Raw genomic sequence first — 14,983 nt, 5'->3', positions numbered from 1 at the left:
ACTAATCTTATCCTTGTTCCATTTGACATATAGGTTTGCATGTCCAACTGAAGGATCAAAAGTGGTCACATGCAATAGAATCATGCTTCAAAAAATTTGGCTATGGATTCTGCGTTGTAAACTTTAAAGACCTGAACGTTCTCAAATCTATTATAAAACAGACTTGCACAAACTTTTCTCCTGCTGTGGTGGTATGCTCCTTTGAGGTAAACATTATGAATACTATTATCGTTTTGTGTAAATGTTTATGCAGAGAATGTTAGGCTGGTAATTATATAAGCTATACAATCAGTTTTCAACGGAATATTATAATGACAGTAATCCCATGTGACACACAGTGTAGTAAAATTTTAACCAAAATAAGGTGATAGTATGTCAGAATTTGGTTACTAGATAAATGGGCCCTTTTGCAGCTAACGATCACATGGAGGTAAAGCAACGTGCAGGGACATCCTAAACAGGGTGTCTTCAACCAGTAATGCTTGACTTTCTGTTGTTTTGAATGGAAATAGGATAATATGTGAGCCAGTGAGGCATGCGAGCCAGAAATCCCAAATCCCAATAAAAGGCTAACCGCAAGCTACCTAAAGTAACTGTAGGCTAACCAGAGTGCTATTTAGGCTAGCCAATGAGCTATTTAGGCTAACCGAAATGGCTTGCATGGCTCCCTGGCTCGCAGATTATCCGGACTCTTTTGAATGCCCCAGAAAAAATGGAGCTTGCCCTCCAGCATGGCAGATTTTGTACCATGTGACCATTAGCTGCAAATGACCCATTCCCCACCAACTCCTTCAGGTACCCATTTATAGTAAGTTAATTGTCTTTAAATTTGTAAGAACACAAGCTAGATGAGGACAACAATGAGCATTTAATGTGAACCCATACAGGTCTCTGATCTGGTTCCAGAGTCAAAAGCACTATAATTTTATAACCATTCAAATCATGGCTAACCTAGGAGTACTCTAGCTCAACAGCGCTGTGCAGTTATAACTAATTAGATGGCCATCATTTAAGTGATACTAAGGTTGGGACATTTCAGTTGAGGGAACAGTTAAGTGCTCTTTATGCGTGTGCTTCCCTTATATATGTAGTGGCTCTCTTTCTCAGATGTTTGAAAGAAATAACAGTTAAATTTATCATGATGTTCTTGTTTCTTTGTGATCTACAGGAAACTGTTTATGATGTGTCATCACATGTAAGTAAATATTAAGTAAACTTTTTACACACCAGCTTTGGTTTGGTTTTCTAATGAAATAGACCCTTCCACGGTTTCTGACGCCATCTTGGTTGAGGGACAAACGCAGCAAAATGTACAGTGAATGTATGGGAAAAATCAGGAGTTTGACGCTCGATAATTCAACAAAGGTCGACATTCTGCAATTTCTATGAATTACAAACTTGAAATACTAGCTGAAAGAGTTAACCGATCAAATTTGAGAATTTTACTCTCACTTAGAAAGCCGCAAATTAAGATTTTCATTTTTCATATATTTGTCTTTAAAATGGAGCCGCCGTTTAAGGGAAAATTAAGAAGCATTTGTATGAAAAACTAAAAGTACGGTTTCTCGCTTCTAAGTAAACCGATCCCCTTTTAATTTAATCAATTATCGCTTTTAGCTAATATCTTTAGTTTGCAATTCACAAAAGTTTCAGAATGTCAACGGTCCTTGAATTATCGAGCGTCAAATTCCCGATTTTTCCCATACGTTTACTGTAAATTTTGCCGTGTTTGCCCCCCAACCAAGATGGTGTCAGAAACCGTGGAAGGGTCTATTCACTTGTGTTGTAATGGTAACTTAAATGTTGTTAAATAAGAAATGAAAGACAATCTCTGCAAATTAAAGTTAACCTCAATGTGGCTAAATATGCTCTTAAAAACATGGTTGCTATAGAAAGAGCAGCGCCAAAAACAATAAAGTGCTTTCTGACGATGCTGAGAAAAATTTATAAAATTTGGTAACCATCTCTCCAATAGCTGGTTTTAAGTTCGAAATACTTAAAGTACAGATGTTGACTTAGCCCCACCCCAATTAGCCTCACCCTTATTTTTTTCAAGAAGTTTCAAAGAAACCTCGCGTCTTTCATACTTAAATTCATTTCTTTATCATTTTAATGAAAGCTTATACAGCTCTCTCATGTTTTTATTAGATCATGCAATTATACTTATAAGTGGAAATAAACAGGTTTTTGTCAGTTTACATCTACCTCTCATTCATCAAATGATGTTTTTTATGCGTTTTTCTAAAGAAACCCAGATGCGAGTTTCCAACAATTTTGGACATGTTGGAAATTAAGGATCCTGTTATAGCAAACTGTCTTATAGACCAGGTAAATATCCAGTCAAAAAGTATTAAATAAAAAAATGTTGTAATTAATAACATAAGTAGTTCTTTCCTTTTCTGGTACTGTTTTGTTTTTTCTTGTAGTTTTAAGTGGGAGTGTCTCATCTGACATGATGTTCTAGTGATCTATTGCATCTTTTCGTGTGATTATATAATTTTTCAACTATTTTTGCGTACTTTTAATGCCACATAGCAGCGTAGGTACTTTAAATGTAATCATTTCTTGTTTGAAAAGGATCACCTTTTAAGTTCAATTCTTTTTTGGGGTTTCTTCGTCGGGTTCCGGGGGCCCAACCCTCCCCAAATTTTTTTTTTTTTTTTTTTTTTTTTTCTCTAGCTCCACATAGAAAGGACACTTCTAATTGAAAACAGGTCATATGCTACAGATGTTATTTGGGCAAGGAATGCACCAGCCAAACAGGTAAGCTGTACCATGTACTACTTTGGTGCAGTGACATATGAAAGCAAAGTTTTCTAATAATTGACCATGACATTATGCAGAGCAGATTGCTTCTATAAATGTTTTCTTGTTTGAGTTCCTAGAATTAAACTTTTGGTTAGAAAAAGCATTATGGGAAATTACACTGTGTTGGGTTGATTGCATATTTAGTTTTCTTAAGTCAACACAAAACTGAGGTATGTGATCAGTTTTCTTAGGTACTACTGTGTGTCAATGTTATGAAATTACGCAGAGCAGATTGCTTTTATAAATATTTTCTTGTGTAAGAGCTCCCAGAATTAAACTATTGGTAAGAAAAACCATTGTGGAAATAATACTGTGTAGGGTTTATTGCACGTTTAGTTTCCTAAAGTCAACACAAAATCGGGGTGTGTGTTAAGTTTTCTACCGTGTGTCACTGTGAAATGATATTAATGTGGCTATTTTTTGCCACAAAATGTTATGGTTTTAGGCTCTCATAAAGGCCTCCTAGTCTGTATTGTTTGCAGGTAAAATGTAAGTTAAATGTTACTTGAGGGAGAGCAGAGATCTCCCATTGGTGAGGGCGTTCTCCTTCCACCAATGTGGCTGGGTTCAATTCCAGACCTCTGCTATATGTGAGTCGAGTTTGTTGTTGGTTCTTGCCTTGCTCAAAGGTTTTCCTCCCTTCTGAAAAACCAACATTTCCAAAATTCTATTCGACCTGGAAAGAGGACCTGCATGAAAGCCAGCAAGAGCTGATGTGGCTGCCTCTAAAAAAAGTAATTTATTTAATATCATTTACTTCACTGGTGTTGCATTATTTAAGTTGATTGTGTCTGCTACTTGCTTTTTGGTAAGCATTATATGATTCAACTACTCTAAGAACAGCAAAATGTTCCAATAATCGACAACAATAGCCTTGATTGCATTACATTAGGTTTCCAAGAGGGACAAAACAAAGATAAAAATAAAGATGTCTTTTGTGTTCTTGTAGGCCTTTTCTTTAAGTGGTGATCAAATTATTGGCGGACCCTGTGCAAAATCAATTGCCCCAGTGCAAGATTGGAAAAACTATTTGTCCACTAACACTGCAGATAATATTGGGTTGGTATTTGGTGTACTGGCGCTGCATTTACAGTATTTTTAATGTAGTTTAATTTGTATGCTTTAAATGTCCTTTGCTACATTTGACGAGTTGAAATGATGTGCGCCATACTATTATATTGCCAAACAAGAGAGTTTTAATTAATTGTTGATATTATTTTCACAGTACTTTAACTGGTTGGTTCTATCCAAGTTGATAAGTAAATGCCTTACCCCTTTCGAGCATGCCCATCCAAACCATGTATAAAGCCATTCCAAGCTGAACCATACACCCTGGCTTTGGATAACAGCCAAAGCCATAACTATTACATAACAGTGATAAAATGGACTGAAAGAAACTGAGACTATAAAAGAAGTGAAAAAGAACTAAAGAGGACTTGAAAAAAACAGTTGTAGAGTGGATAGCCAGGGAAGGTGACTCACCCCCATGTTCAAGAAAAAACTTTTTCTGATTCATTCATTCCTCGGCCAGCAAAAAAATCACCCCCCCCCCCTTTCATTGTGTCATGTAAGCTCTACCATACCTGTGTTAACTGAATAGTTTTGCTTGGTCAAAACAGACTCTATTGGAAAGTCTGTGAAACGAAGTCAAGACTTTTTGGAAAAAACCTTGTCAGCCCAGTTTGGTGGGCCTCACATACCCATATCATAGTTTGGTTAAAGAAAGGCTTAGAAAAATAAGTTAGGAACACTAACCTAAACTTTTGAATGTAAAATTTCAGTGCCCTGAGTAAACAAATCAATGAAAAGAAAACTCAGTGTAATCAAGTTGCTGCACAGAAAAAAGTCATCGAAAATGCAGTAAAGCAAAAACTTGTAAGTATCATATCGTTATACAGTGTTATCAACTGTTGGTTTCCTGTTCCAAAATTAAGGTTTTGGTGTAGAGTATTTGTCTACCTACAAGTGTTTGTACGTGTCACTTAATTGCAAGCTTAAGTCTATTACTTAAAGGCTTCTCTTTGAAAATCGAACCTTTACATGGGTTCTTTAATTATGTGCCGCACGTTAAGTTGATAATTTTTATTGTGATTGCTAGAATGAGCAACAAGAGGTATCCAAGGAGAAAAAGCGAATACAGGCCTCCATTAACAACCTTCAGTTGGTAAGTGTAAAAATGCAACTTATTTAAAGGAGCTTTGTCATGGTATTTTAAGTCAATTTTCTAATTAGTCCCAAATTAACAGAAACTTCAAAATAGTAGTTTCCTATGGTAGAAAAACACCAGCAAAGAATAGAAACCAGAAAATAAACAAGTAATTGTTTCTACTGACATAGAGTACGGTGGATTATGGGCGAAAATGTTTGAAAAAAATGGCCAATTATTTCAAGTTGATTTGTTCCTGACGTAGCTTGTTTAACTGCAATTTTTTGCTCGATTGCTAGCCCTGTTTGGGAAATGAGCTCGTGCTCCTCCCTAAAGGATGGCTGGACACGTGAATTAGACCAGACTCAAGAGAATGGCGATAATCAAGCCTAGAAACCATTAGCCTGAGGATTTTTCTGTAAGCAGGCACTTTGGCTCAATGCATTATTACTGTACAAAGTGGCACGAGGCCTGACCATTGTCCAAACAGTTCACTCCACTGGAGGTGTATATATGGTATCTGACAATTATTGGATTGAAGGGATTCTGTTGATACGTCTTTGGGTGTATTTGTTTATTTTGCCCTTCTTTGGTCATTTCAAACAGCTGAAACACTGAAGCTACTGTACTTTCATTTGGCGACTGCATCTATTGATATTTGATTTTCATTGTTTAACTACTGTTTATAATATCTCGTTAAGTATTGAAATTAAATGCACGTGCATTGAAACGCTTGCTATTGAACCTGTCTATGCAGAGATTTGTGAATTAGTAGGTAGAGGATGTAGATAACAAGAAAACCTCTTGCCCTTTCTCGCCCCGTCTTAAATTATTCTCCTTGGTCTTTTAATATTGGCATCTGCTTCTGAAATATTTATAGAAAGATGTAAAGCTAAGGTAAAGTTTAAACAATATCTCATTGCCACAATTATGTCTATAGAATCGTTATAAGATATATGTTATTACTTGCAGGAAATAACTGAGCTCATGGAAAGCTTAGAAGAAGTGGTTTCACCTGATGTCACAGAGCTGGTTAGTACTGTAAATCTCTATTTAGTCACTTTCCTGTCTCTCTTTTAGGTTGCTCAAAGCTTCTTCTTTTCTCTGAAATTAATAACCCATTTAAGTGCATTTTGACTGTATTGGTATTGCTACGTTGTAATAATGTGGTGTATAAAACTAACACAAAATTTAGCGTTCTGACGGTTAAAGGAATAGGTGGCATACATAGATCTTTTCTTCCAGGAATACAGAATCCAGGTTTATGCTTGGCTCCCTTTGGGATTCTTATGACCTACAGATGGATAACTGGCATTATTACATGACAAGTTGAATCATTGTATTTTTGTCAACTTTCAGGAATCTGACTTAGAACAGTGTACCCAACGGCTTGAGGATCTCAGTGAGAAGGTACAAGAACGAAGACCTGATATAAAAATATGGATATTTTTAGAAGAAGCGCATCCTCACCAAGTATTTGCTGTTGCATAAATGAATTCATCCTCAAACTTCAGAAAAATAACTTTTAGAATTCTACCTAACGATTTTAAGGTACTTTTAACCAAAAAATGCAACACTGCAACCCCAGTTTCAGAATCTCAAAAGAAAACAAGCCAAGTAAATTTTTTACTTCTCACTTTTTCTGAATGTATTTTTATTCATGTCCATTGCCATGATTATTAGCCGAACTAACGTCCTGACCCCAGTTGTTCAAAGGGTGGATATCGCTATTCTCCGGATAAATCGCTATCCAGTGGATAACTGTCATACAAAACCTACTTCGATATCCACCGGATAGTGATTTATCCGGTGGGTAGCATTATCCACCCTTTGAACAACTGGGGCGTGGTGGATAGCAAAGTAGGTTTTTGGATAGTGATTTATCCGGTGGATAGCGTTATCCACCAGTTTGAACAACTGGGCCCGGTTGTATTCTTATTATTTGTCATGTACTTTTCTACAAATCGATCGATTCATTCCTTTCAGAGCCAAAGTGCACAACAAGAATTGCTCAAAGAGACCACAAGCATGGAAGATCAAAAAAGAAAGAGTGAAGGCCACAAGAGAAGGATTTGTGAAGTGCTTGAAAAAGCAGAACCTCTCAAAGTAAGAATCCAAGTTAATTTATCGGGGGGCGGCCGGGTTCAGGCGGGAGGGTCCCTTGAGGCATTGCTCCTTACTGCATGAGATTGATAAAACTCTGGAAACAGACTCTGTGTACAAGATTGGGTTAGGTGGTTAAAATCTTGCGATGTTTTCGTGCTTTTTTCTTTAGCCTTTACTTTCATAGTGGCTGCCTCACCCAGTTATGATTTTAGAATTTAAATAATATTATTTTGTTTTTCTTTGAAGTAGAGAACACTGTTTTAGTGAGACAAATCCTTTTTCTGTGAATATTAACCACAGCCCTTGTAGCATAAGCTGCAAAATTAGAAGTTTCTTCTGTCGTGACTTCCTGTTAATTTTGTGAAGGAAGAGCTGGAGTCGCTGACATTAAGGAGTGGCGAAGAGAAGGCCAAATTGCAACACTATAAAAGAGAACGCCGGAAATTAGAGCAGAAAATTGAGGAGAACGAAAAGGAACAGGATCGCCTCGTCAAGCTAGCAGAGGTAAGTAAGTTCAAGCCAAGTGGCCCATACCCCCGAAGCTTATCCCGGTTTCTGTAGCGTTAAGAAACTAGGTGTATTTCTACTCCCCCCCCCCCACCCTGGATGGGATGCTAGTCCATCGAACAGGGTTAGCCCCCAGCATTATTTCGCTGGTACTTATTTTTACACCTGGATGGAGAGAGGCACTGTGAGAGAAAAGCCAGGGCTTGAACCCGAACCGTTTGATCTGGAGTCCAGCATGCTTACCGTTAGTCCATTTATTATAAGTGATGACAAAGACAGTGGTGTAAAATCATGTGAGAAGATCGAAAATAGATGGTGGACCACAGACCCGATCCCATCGTCACAATCAATGATTTTCGTATTTGTCACCTTTTGGCTGAAAAAGATAGGTTTGAAAAAAGTGCAGTAAATTAACTTAAAAGCTTTTACTGGTTGAATCTTATATTGACTTTTTTCTTACTTATTCTATCAATACCACTACGTTCTTAGTCTTGAAAAGATACCACTTCATTTAGTTATTTGGTTGGAATAAAAGCTTAAATATTATTTGAGAGAAATATATTCATATTATTTAGGAGAAATACATTTTTAATGCCCCATTGGCAAAGCACCACTTTTGTATACACAAGCCGACCCCACAGTGGAGAATTTGTATTGTCTGAAGACAAAAAATGCAAATGCCTGACAAATAACCGGGGAGGGGAGGGGGAGTGGTCGCGCTTGGAATGGATAGAGCCAAAGCCACTGGCAAACAATTTTAATGTGACTTCAGTGGTTGCATTTTTAGTCGGCCAGTCTTGGAAACAATGTAGTGATGTTAAAATGTTTTATTGAAAAGTAGTCTGACATTTAATCTTGAATTTCAGTCTATGTTGCAGTTTATGTTTTATAAAGAGCATCAATAATCAATACTTGTTGCCTAACGGTGAAGACTTACGCATTACTGTGTAATACATGAACTTTCACAGCAAAAGGCCGAAGTAGCAAGCAGTCATTTTGAAAGAATGGAAACAACAAGGAGTGTCAAAGACCTCGAGACAGAAATTCTGAAAAAACAGAAACATGTTCAGGAGGAAGAAAAGAAGTAAGTCAGCTCAACTAAGAACCTTGATGCTATTTTCTCTTACTTTGTGAGTATTTCGCTCGTTGGCACTTACCGATAGGTACAACTAGTTTATTGAATAATATTAGAGATTCTACTCAGCCCGTGAAACAAAAAATGCTAGTAAGTGTGTCATAGTGCTTACTAATTAGTACTAGTAATAGTTCTCACTATAAAGTTGCCCCCGCCTTTTTACAATTTGTTTTACAGCAATAATCTAGAATTAGTGGAGTCTTTTTGTCGCCTTTAAAATTAGGCTTCGTTTTTACTGTGCCATGTACGTCAAGACATTGTTTGGTCTGTTTGCTGCGGAATTTCTTGTTGTGTGACACCATTGCGTCCTAAAAATATTCACAAGTTCAAGTCGAATATATTACCTAGCGCGGAAATAACACCTAGCGGAAATAACACATAACACATTATTCGTGGTGACAACACGCAAGATTATTCCCGAGCTTATAACATTCACAATTAACTTACAATAATTTCCAGTTCAAAAAGCCTAAAATTTCCACAAGTAACAAAATATGGCACATTCAAAGATTTGAGAAAACAATTTTTGATCCTTATTCAAACCACTTTTTGGATCAAATAATCTGACAGTTTGTTAGCGAAACGAATTACCCCCGAGAGCAAACCTTAACGCTCGAACCAGCTCTTGGAACACACGTAGCCAAGAACACGAAACCAATTGCTCGAAATCTTTCGACGTATTACTAACAACTGCTTCAAACATCACTTAACACAACCAAAGCAGAGAAACCGCTCGAACAAATCTGTGAACACGTGAAAGCCAAAAATCGGAGTAATCAACGAGTGACAGATGCCAAAACACGCGTCAGTCTTTTTAATACCGTTCTAACCCAAGATAGCTACCCCTTGTTATCGTGACGTCATAATACCCATACCTCCTTCGGGCATTTTCTGCTTTTACGTCATCATTACCCGGAGATCCTTTGCGGCAAAACGTCATCATTACCCAGACATTCCTCGCGGCCTTGTTTGAGCAAATCAAGATTTTTTCTGGTATACATACCGTATATATTGACTGTAAGTACATTCTCTATATATACGCGCAAGCTACAATGAATGCCTCCTCGGGCTTTCGCCTCTGGGCGAAAGCCCTGCGGGGGCAATAAGTAAAATTCAACTAGTATACCAATGCAAATGCGACAATCTGATTAGCTGAGCTGCCCGTATATATTAGCCGTTAACTAAGTTAGCTTAACTAAGAACCTGAACCCTCCCACCCCCAGGAATTTCCAATCCCTTTCTGTGGGGGGGGGGTATGGACATTTTCTGTAACCACACATTCTCAAATTTGCACCACTCCCAACCTCCAACCCCCCGCCCCTTCTTAAAACTACAATTCTATACAAAAATTGTTATGAAATGATAACTATTTACTAGTGGTAGTGCTATACTGAGAGTATGTCGCCATATGATCACCTTCAAAATTGTGTTTCTGAATGATATTTGTTTTCTCCGCAGTCGTGGAAATGTTGAAGAAGTTTGTAAAGACTTCCAAGAAACGCAGGAGAAGTTTGCAAAGATCTTACAGAACAGGCGTAACATAGCGAAATATAACAAGGTAATAAAAAGCAAAGAACAAAGCCAACTGGTTTTATTTTGCATAATACTCGTCGTTCTTTTCTAATTTATCACCCACTTGTGATAATGTTTATTAGTAGAAACTTATCCGTGTTTGAATCTGACTGGTTTTCCATAAGTTTTTTATCCGCCGAAAGACAACTGTTCTTGATTTTTGGCAAATATTAAGTGCATCGAATTGTACACTTAAATCCCGATAACTCGAACCCCCAAGGAAAATCGAAAAAGGTTTGAGATTCAGCTGTAAGTTTTGGCCTGCAGTATTTTAGTTTCTACTTAAACAAAGACGTTCTCGTTCCCAAAACCCACGATCCTTCTGGTCTGCGCCAAAGATTGAGACCTCTGTCCGGCTCCAAAACCGGAAGTCCGCGATTCACGGACTCATTGTCGAATCGGACAAATCTGATTGGCTGGAAATCTTGAAAGAACCGCGCATGGTCACAAATCGGGACCGGCCAGAGGTTTCGAGCCCTGGCGCAGACCAGAAGGATCATGGACACTGGGAAAGAGAATGGCTTACAGAAAACTCGGGCTCGTAGTCTAATTGTTAACTAACATTCTTTCCTTCGTTGCAGAAAGTCGACAATGTCATGGAAATAAGACAAAAGTACTTCAAAAAGAAGAGAAAGATATTGGCATCCAATACCTCGCAATTTTTTACAGCCCACTTGAGCCGGAGGGGTTTCAGTGGTTACATATCATTTGACCACACCAAAGAGACTCTTAACCTCATCGTAAGTACACTACTCACTTGGTTGAACTGACGATAGCTGAAGTAAAGTCTACGTTTGGGCCAAAAGGACCCGACAAGCCGAGGCTTCTTCCGGTTTCCCTAGCATAAAGCAATTAGGGATATATCTAGTCCCCCTGGACGGGATGCTAGTCCATCGCAGGGCTATCCCCCAGCATTGAATTTCGCAGATAATACACCTGGATGGAGAGAGGCGATATCAAAGTAAAGTAAGAACACAACCAAGAACACCATGCAGTGGCCCCAGCCAAGCCTTGAACCCGGAACGCTCATTCCAGAGTCCGGCGCGCAAATCATTAGCTAACCACTGTGCTTTCCTCGCACTAACTGGCGAAATATTCCATGTTGTGATCCACCCTTTGGTACACATTCCCTTTGCATTCCAGTAGTGGATCTTGGGGAGAAGGCGGCCGCGATGGGCCGGCGATCACCCAATTTTGGTAAAAACATAAGGTCCCCGGCTTCTAAGCTTATTTTGGCGGGATCCCAATCCCCAGCCGAACGAGTAAAAAGAGCCCATCTTGACCTCTGCCTCCTAGCCCCCTTTTTGAGCACCTGTATTACAGTGAAACGAACTCAACCGGGGCCACCCAACGTTTTTTAGCCAATCACAAGACAAGTTTTAAACAAAAGAATTGGAGTTCCTTGGTCAGGCAACCAATCACAGTGAAGGGCAATTTTAACTCTTCGCTTGACTGAATACGATGCGAAGGCACGCTGAAGTGTTGTTTTACGACAAAAATATAATTTTGTTCATTTCGTTTTTATACGGTTAAGGCGAAAGTCTGCCGGTAATTTAGAACACTGGACGGAATCAACATAAATAAGTTTACCGAATGACGGCCGGGAATTTTGAAGACTGAACGGACTCAACGAAAATAGCACGGCCTGCGCCTGGAATGAAGACAAAACGGACTCGACACAAATTTATTTACCAGTATATATATTTGCCGAAGCGAATCAACACCGGTCCACAAAGAGATAAACTCAGTGTATTACATCAGTCATATATATACAGTGATATAGTGATAAAAAGAACATTGTACCTAATGAACAAATTACAACGGCGAACATTTCAAACCATAAATATTCATCGCCGGATAAAACTCAACAAAACGTGCAGAAACGTGACAGGTTCACGCATACTTGTTAGCGGCTGTAATTTGGTAAATTTATTTTTACGTTGAGCCCGTTTCGTGTTCAAAAATGTCGGCCGCAAATTTGAGGAAAACTGACATAAGATTTCGTCTTCGACATTCCCGGCCGTGTTTTGGAAAATGTGTGTCAAATTTTTTTTTGGTAAGTTTTATAGCCGATCATGCTTCGGTAAATTTTATATTTACGTTGCGTCCGTTCAGTCTTCAAAACTCCCGGCCGTAATATTCGATAAATTATCCAAGCTTTCGTCTTCGACATGCCAAGCCGTCTTTCGGAAAATATTGAGCTGGCCGTGAATCGGCCGGTAAATTTATTTCGCTACGTTCATCACTTCGTTCAGTCTTTCGAAGTCTTCAAAATTGCTCGCCGTAATTCGGTGATACGCTGAATCCTTTCATTCTTCAAAAATATTCGCGGCCGTAATTCGGTAAACGTATTTACGTTGATTCCGTCCAGTGTTCCAAATTACTGGCAGACTTTCGCCTTAACCTTAAACGAAATGAACAAAATTATATTTTTGCCGTAAAAACAACACTTTAGCGTGCCTTCGCATCGTATTCAGTCAAGCAAAGAGTCAAAATTGCCCCTCACTGTGATTGGTCCCCTGACCAAGGAACTCCAATTCTTTTGTTTTAAACTCGTCTTGTGATTGGCTAAAAAACGTTGGGTGGCCCCGGTTGAGTTCGTTTCACTGTAAAGGGATTCGAAATTAGTGAAAGGCAACCTAACCCATAAAAAACAGCATCTTTGAACATCTAAATAAGATATAACCTTAATTTGTGGATAGAAATCAAACTACGGCTATAAATATCGATTTTTTGAAGACGCACGACGCTCTAATATAGCAATTTTTTAATAAAAATGGACTATTACTGCTAGGTTTCATGCGACACAATTATAAAGTTTGGCTGTTCAAAAATCTGGTAAAATCCGTGACATAGTCCCTTTAATCCTCCACGATTGTGTGATTGTCTTTAGCTATGTGTTTCATTACCTTTATGTGTTAGTTAACTTGCCTGTTTAGAATATAAACGCAAAAGCGTTAAAGTCGCGGCATTGAAGAACATTATGGTCGGAGTATTAAGCAAAGTTTAAACAGCGTTTAAGAAGTCGTCCTTAAACCAAAAGCCACAGTGTTACCGTGTAACAGCGTGTACACGTTGCCTACACGAACTACAAGAACTGATCGTTATTATCCTCCCAGGTCGATGTCCACAAACATCCCAAACAGGAGTATTCTGAGAAGAAAGTCGACCAAAGTACATCCGTCATGAAGTCCTTGTCAGGCGGTGAAAGAACACTTTCTACCATCTCTTTTCTGACAGCGCTGTGGGGCACAATGGAGTCTCCCTTTAGATGCCTTGATGAATTTGATGTTTTTATGGTTAGTGACAGCCTCCATTTTAATGTGAAAGTCTTTTCAAACCTAGAGTTCAGATGAGCCAATGGCCCATCAGTGCTGGCGCCCTAGGGGGGGGGGGGGTGGGGGCTAGCCATCGGTTAATTATACGAAGTGTCTCCGCCCTGAGGTCCAAAACCTTGATGCAAATACAATTTATTGAGAGAAAAGTTACCCCTAATATACAAACCATTGAAAATGGAACCCCTTTAATATAACTACAGCAGAAACACTGCATCCCTCTTCTTCACCCTTGGAATAAACTCAGTACAAGATATTTTGAATGGCCTTTTTTAAACACTTAAAGGAAAGCATTAGCTCCCTCATTTTCTAGGCTTTAACTCGTAGAATCCGTACCCTTCCATCTTTGATCCAAAAAGGTTCTCCTTTAGGGCAGAAACTCCCCGTGCAGTCCATCGAACCGGACGGGGGCGATTAGCTGCGGCTGTTTAAAAGTTTTTTAAAGTTTTTTTTCCCAAAAAAACAGTCATCATCCCGAATGAATGGAGCGACAAAAGAAGTTTTTTGTCTACAATTGTACTATCTCGTAATTTGATTTAGGTGGAAATATTGATTTGCAAGTGATGATGAAAAAAGCTTGAATTAGACAAAGAGTTTTGCCCGTTAATTTTTCCTTCCTTTGTTTTTTAGGACTTGTGGAACAGAAAAATCATTATGAAAATGGTGCTTGAAATAGCAGACCTGCCATCAGAGAAAAAACGTCAATTTATATTCTTGACTCCCCAGGACTTGAGGTAACTGTTTTTATGTTATGCAAGTGTTTGTCAGCACTTATTCAAAGCGAGAAGAGATTGCGTGAAGTGTCATTCAGACACTCCAAGATAGTCACGCAACTTCTCAAAGGCGTGACTCCTTTACCATGCTTAGGTATACAGGTGTTGTAAAAAGTACCTGGGGTGTTATATTTTAAGGGGGACACTGTCACGGGGATTTTAATGCTTTTCGTTAAAAAGTACTAAAATTGGCGAATAGGTCTTCTCGTACATGAAATGAACCTAGTACATCAAGTGGAGATATAATGTAAATTGTTGTTAAAGTAAGAAGAGAGCCATAATAAATTCTATGTGTTTTTCCAGTGCACAAGGACAAAACTTGAAAAAATCAGCCTGATTTTTTCAAGTTAAGATCTAAAGTTCCTGAAGGCATCACAATAAGATGACTTGTTTATCGCTTCATATACACTTGCATGGTGATTTTTAACAAAATTGGACCACTATTCGTAGTTTCCAGGCTCTTGAGTGTTTGAAGTGAAACTGGGTGACACAGTCCCTTTAAAGATATACTACTTATTAACCGAGAGTGAGGTCATTACAGGGGAATCTCAGACCTCGGCCTTGATGTATTGATCGAGCGATAGCGAGGTCAATACATCAA

General features: G+C 38.6%; 1 protein-coding gene across 2 annotated transcripts in view; it reads left to right on the top strand.

The window, feature by feature from the left end:
- The window catches only part of LOC144658876 (structural maintenance of chromosomes protein 6-like), a 32,555-nt gene that overhangs the window by 13,406 nt on the left and 4,166 nt on the right, over positions 1-14,983 (top strand). For both annotated transcript variants that reach the window (XM_078519362.1, XM_078519361.1), the window contains exons 14-29: positions 34-206; positions 1,169-1,195; positions 2,248-2,328; positions 2,680-2,763; positions 3,758-3,867; positions 4,590-4,683; positions 4,907-4,972; positions 5,927-5,986; positions 6,314-6,364; positions 6,941-7,060; positions 7,427-7,564; positions 8,536-8,651; positions 10,161-10,260; positions 10,856-11,014; positions 13,394-13,573; positions 14,240-14,343. In XM_078519362.1, coding sequence (XP_078375488.1) covers positions 34-206; positions 1,169-1,195; positions 2,248-2,328; positions 2,680-2,763; positions 3,758-3,867; positions 4,590-4,683; positions 4,907-4,972; positions 5,927-5,986; positions 6,314-6,364; positions 6,941-7,060; positions 7,427-7,564; positions 8,536-8,651; positions 10,161-10,260; positions 10,856-11,014; positions 13,394-13,573; positions 14,240-14,343 — 1,663 coding nt within the window. The remainder of the gene's footprint in view (positions 1-33; positions 207-1,168; positions 1,196-2,247; positions 2,329-2,679; positions 2,764-3,757; positions 3,868-4,589; positions 4,684-4,906; positions 4,973-5,926; positions 5,987-6,313; positions 6,365-6,940; positions 7,061-7,426; positions 7,565-8,535; positions 8,652-10,160; positions 10,261-10,855; positions 11,015-13,393; positions 13,574-14,239; positions 14,344-14,983) is intronic.

Source organism: Oculina patagonica, chromosome 6 (assembly GCF_052425735.1).
Source record: "Oculina patagonica isolate OP01 chromosome 6, crgOcupat, whole genome shotgun sequence".
Lineage (NCBI taxonomy): Eukaryota > Metazoa > Cnidaria > Anthozoa > Scleractinia > Oculinidae > Oculina > Oculina patagonica.
This window is presented reverse-complemented; position numbering and strand designations above follow the sequence as displayed.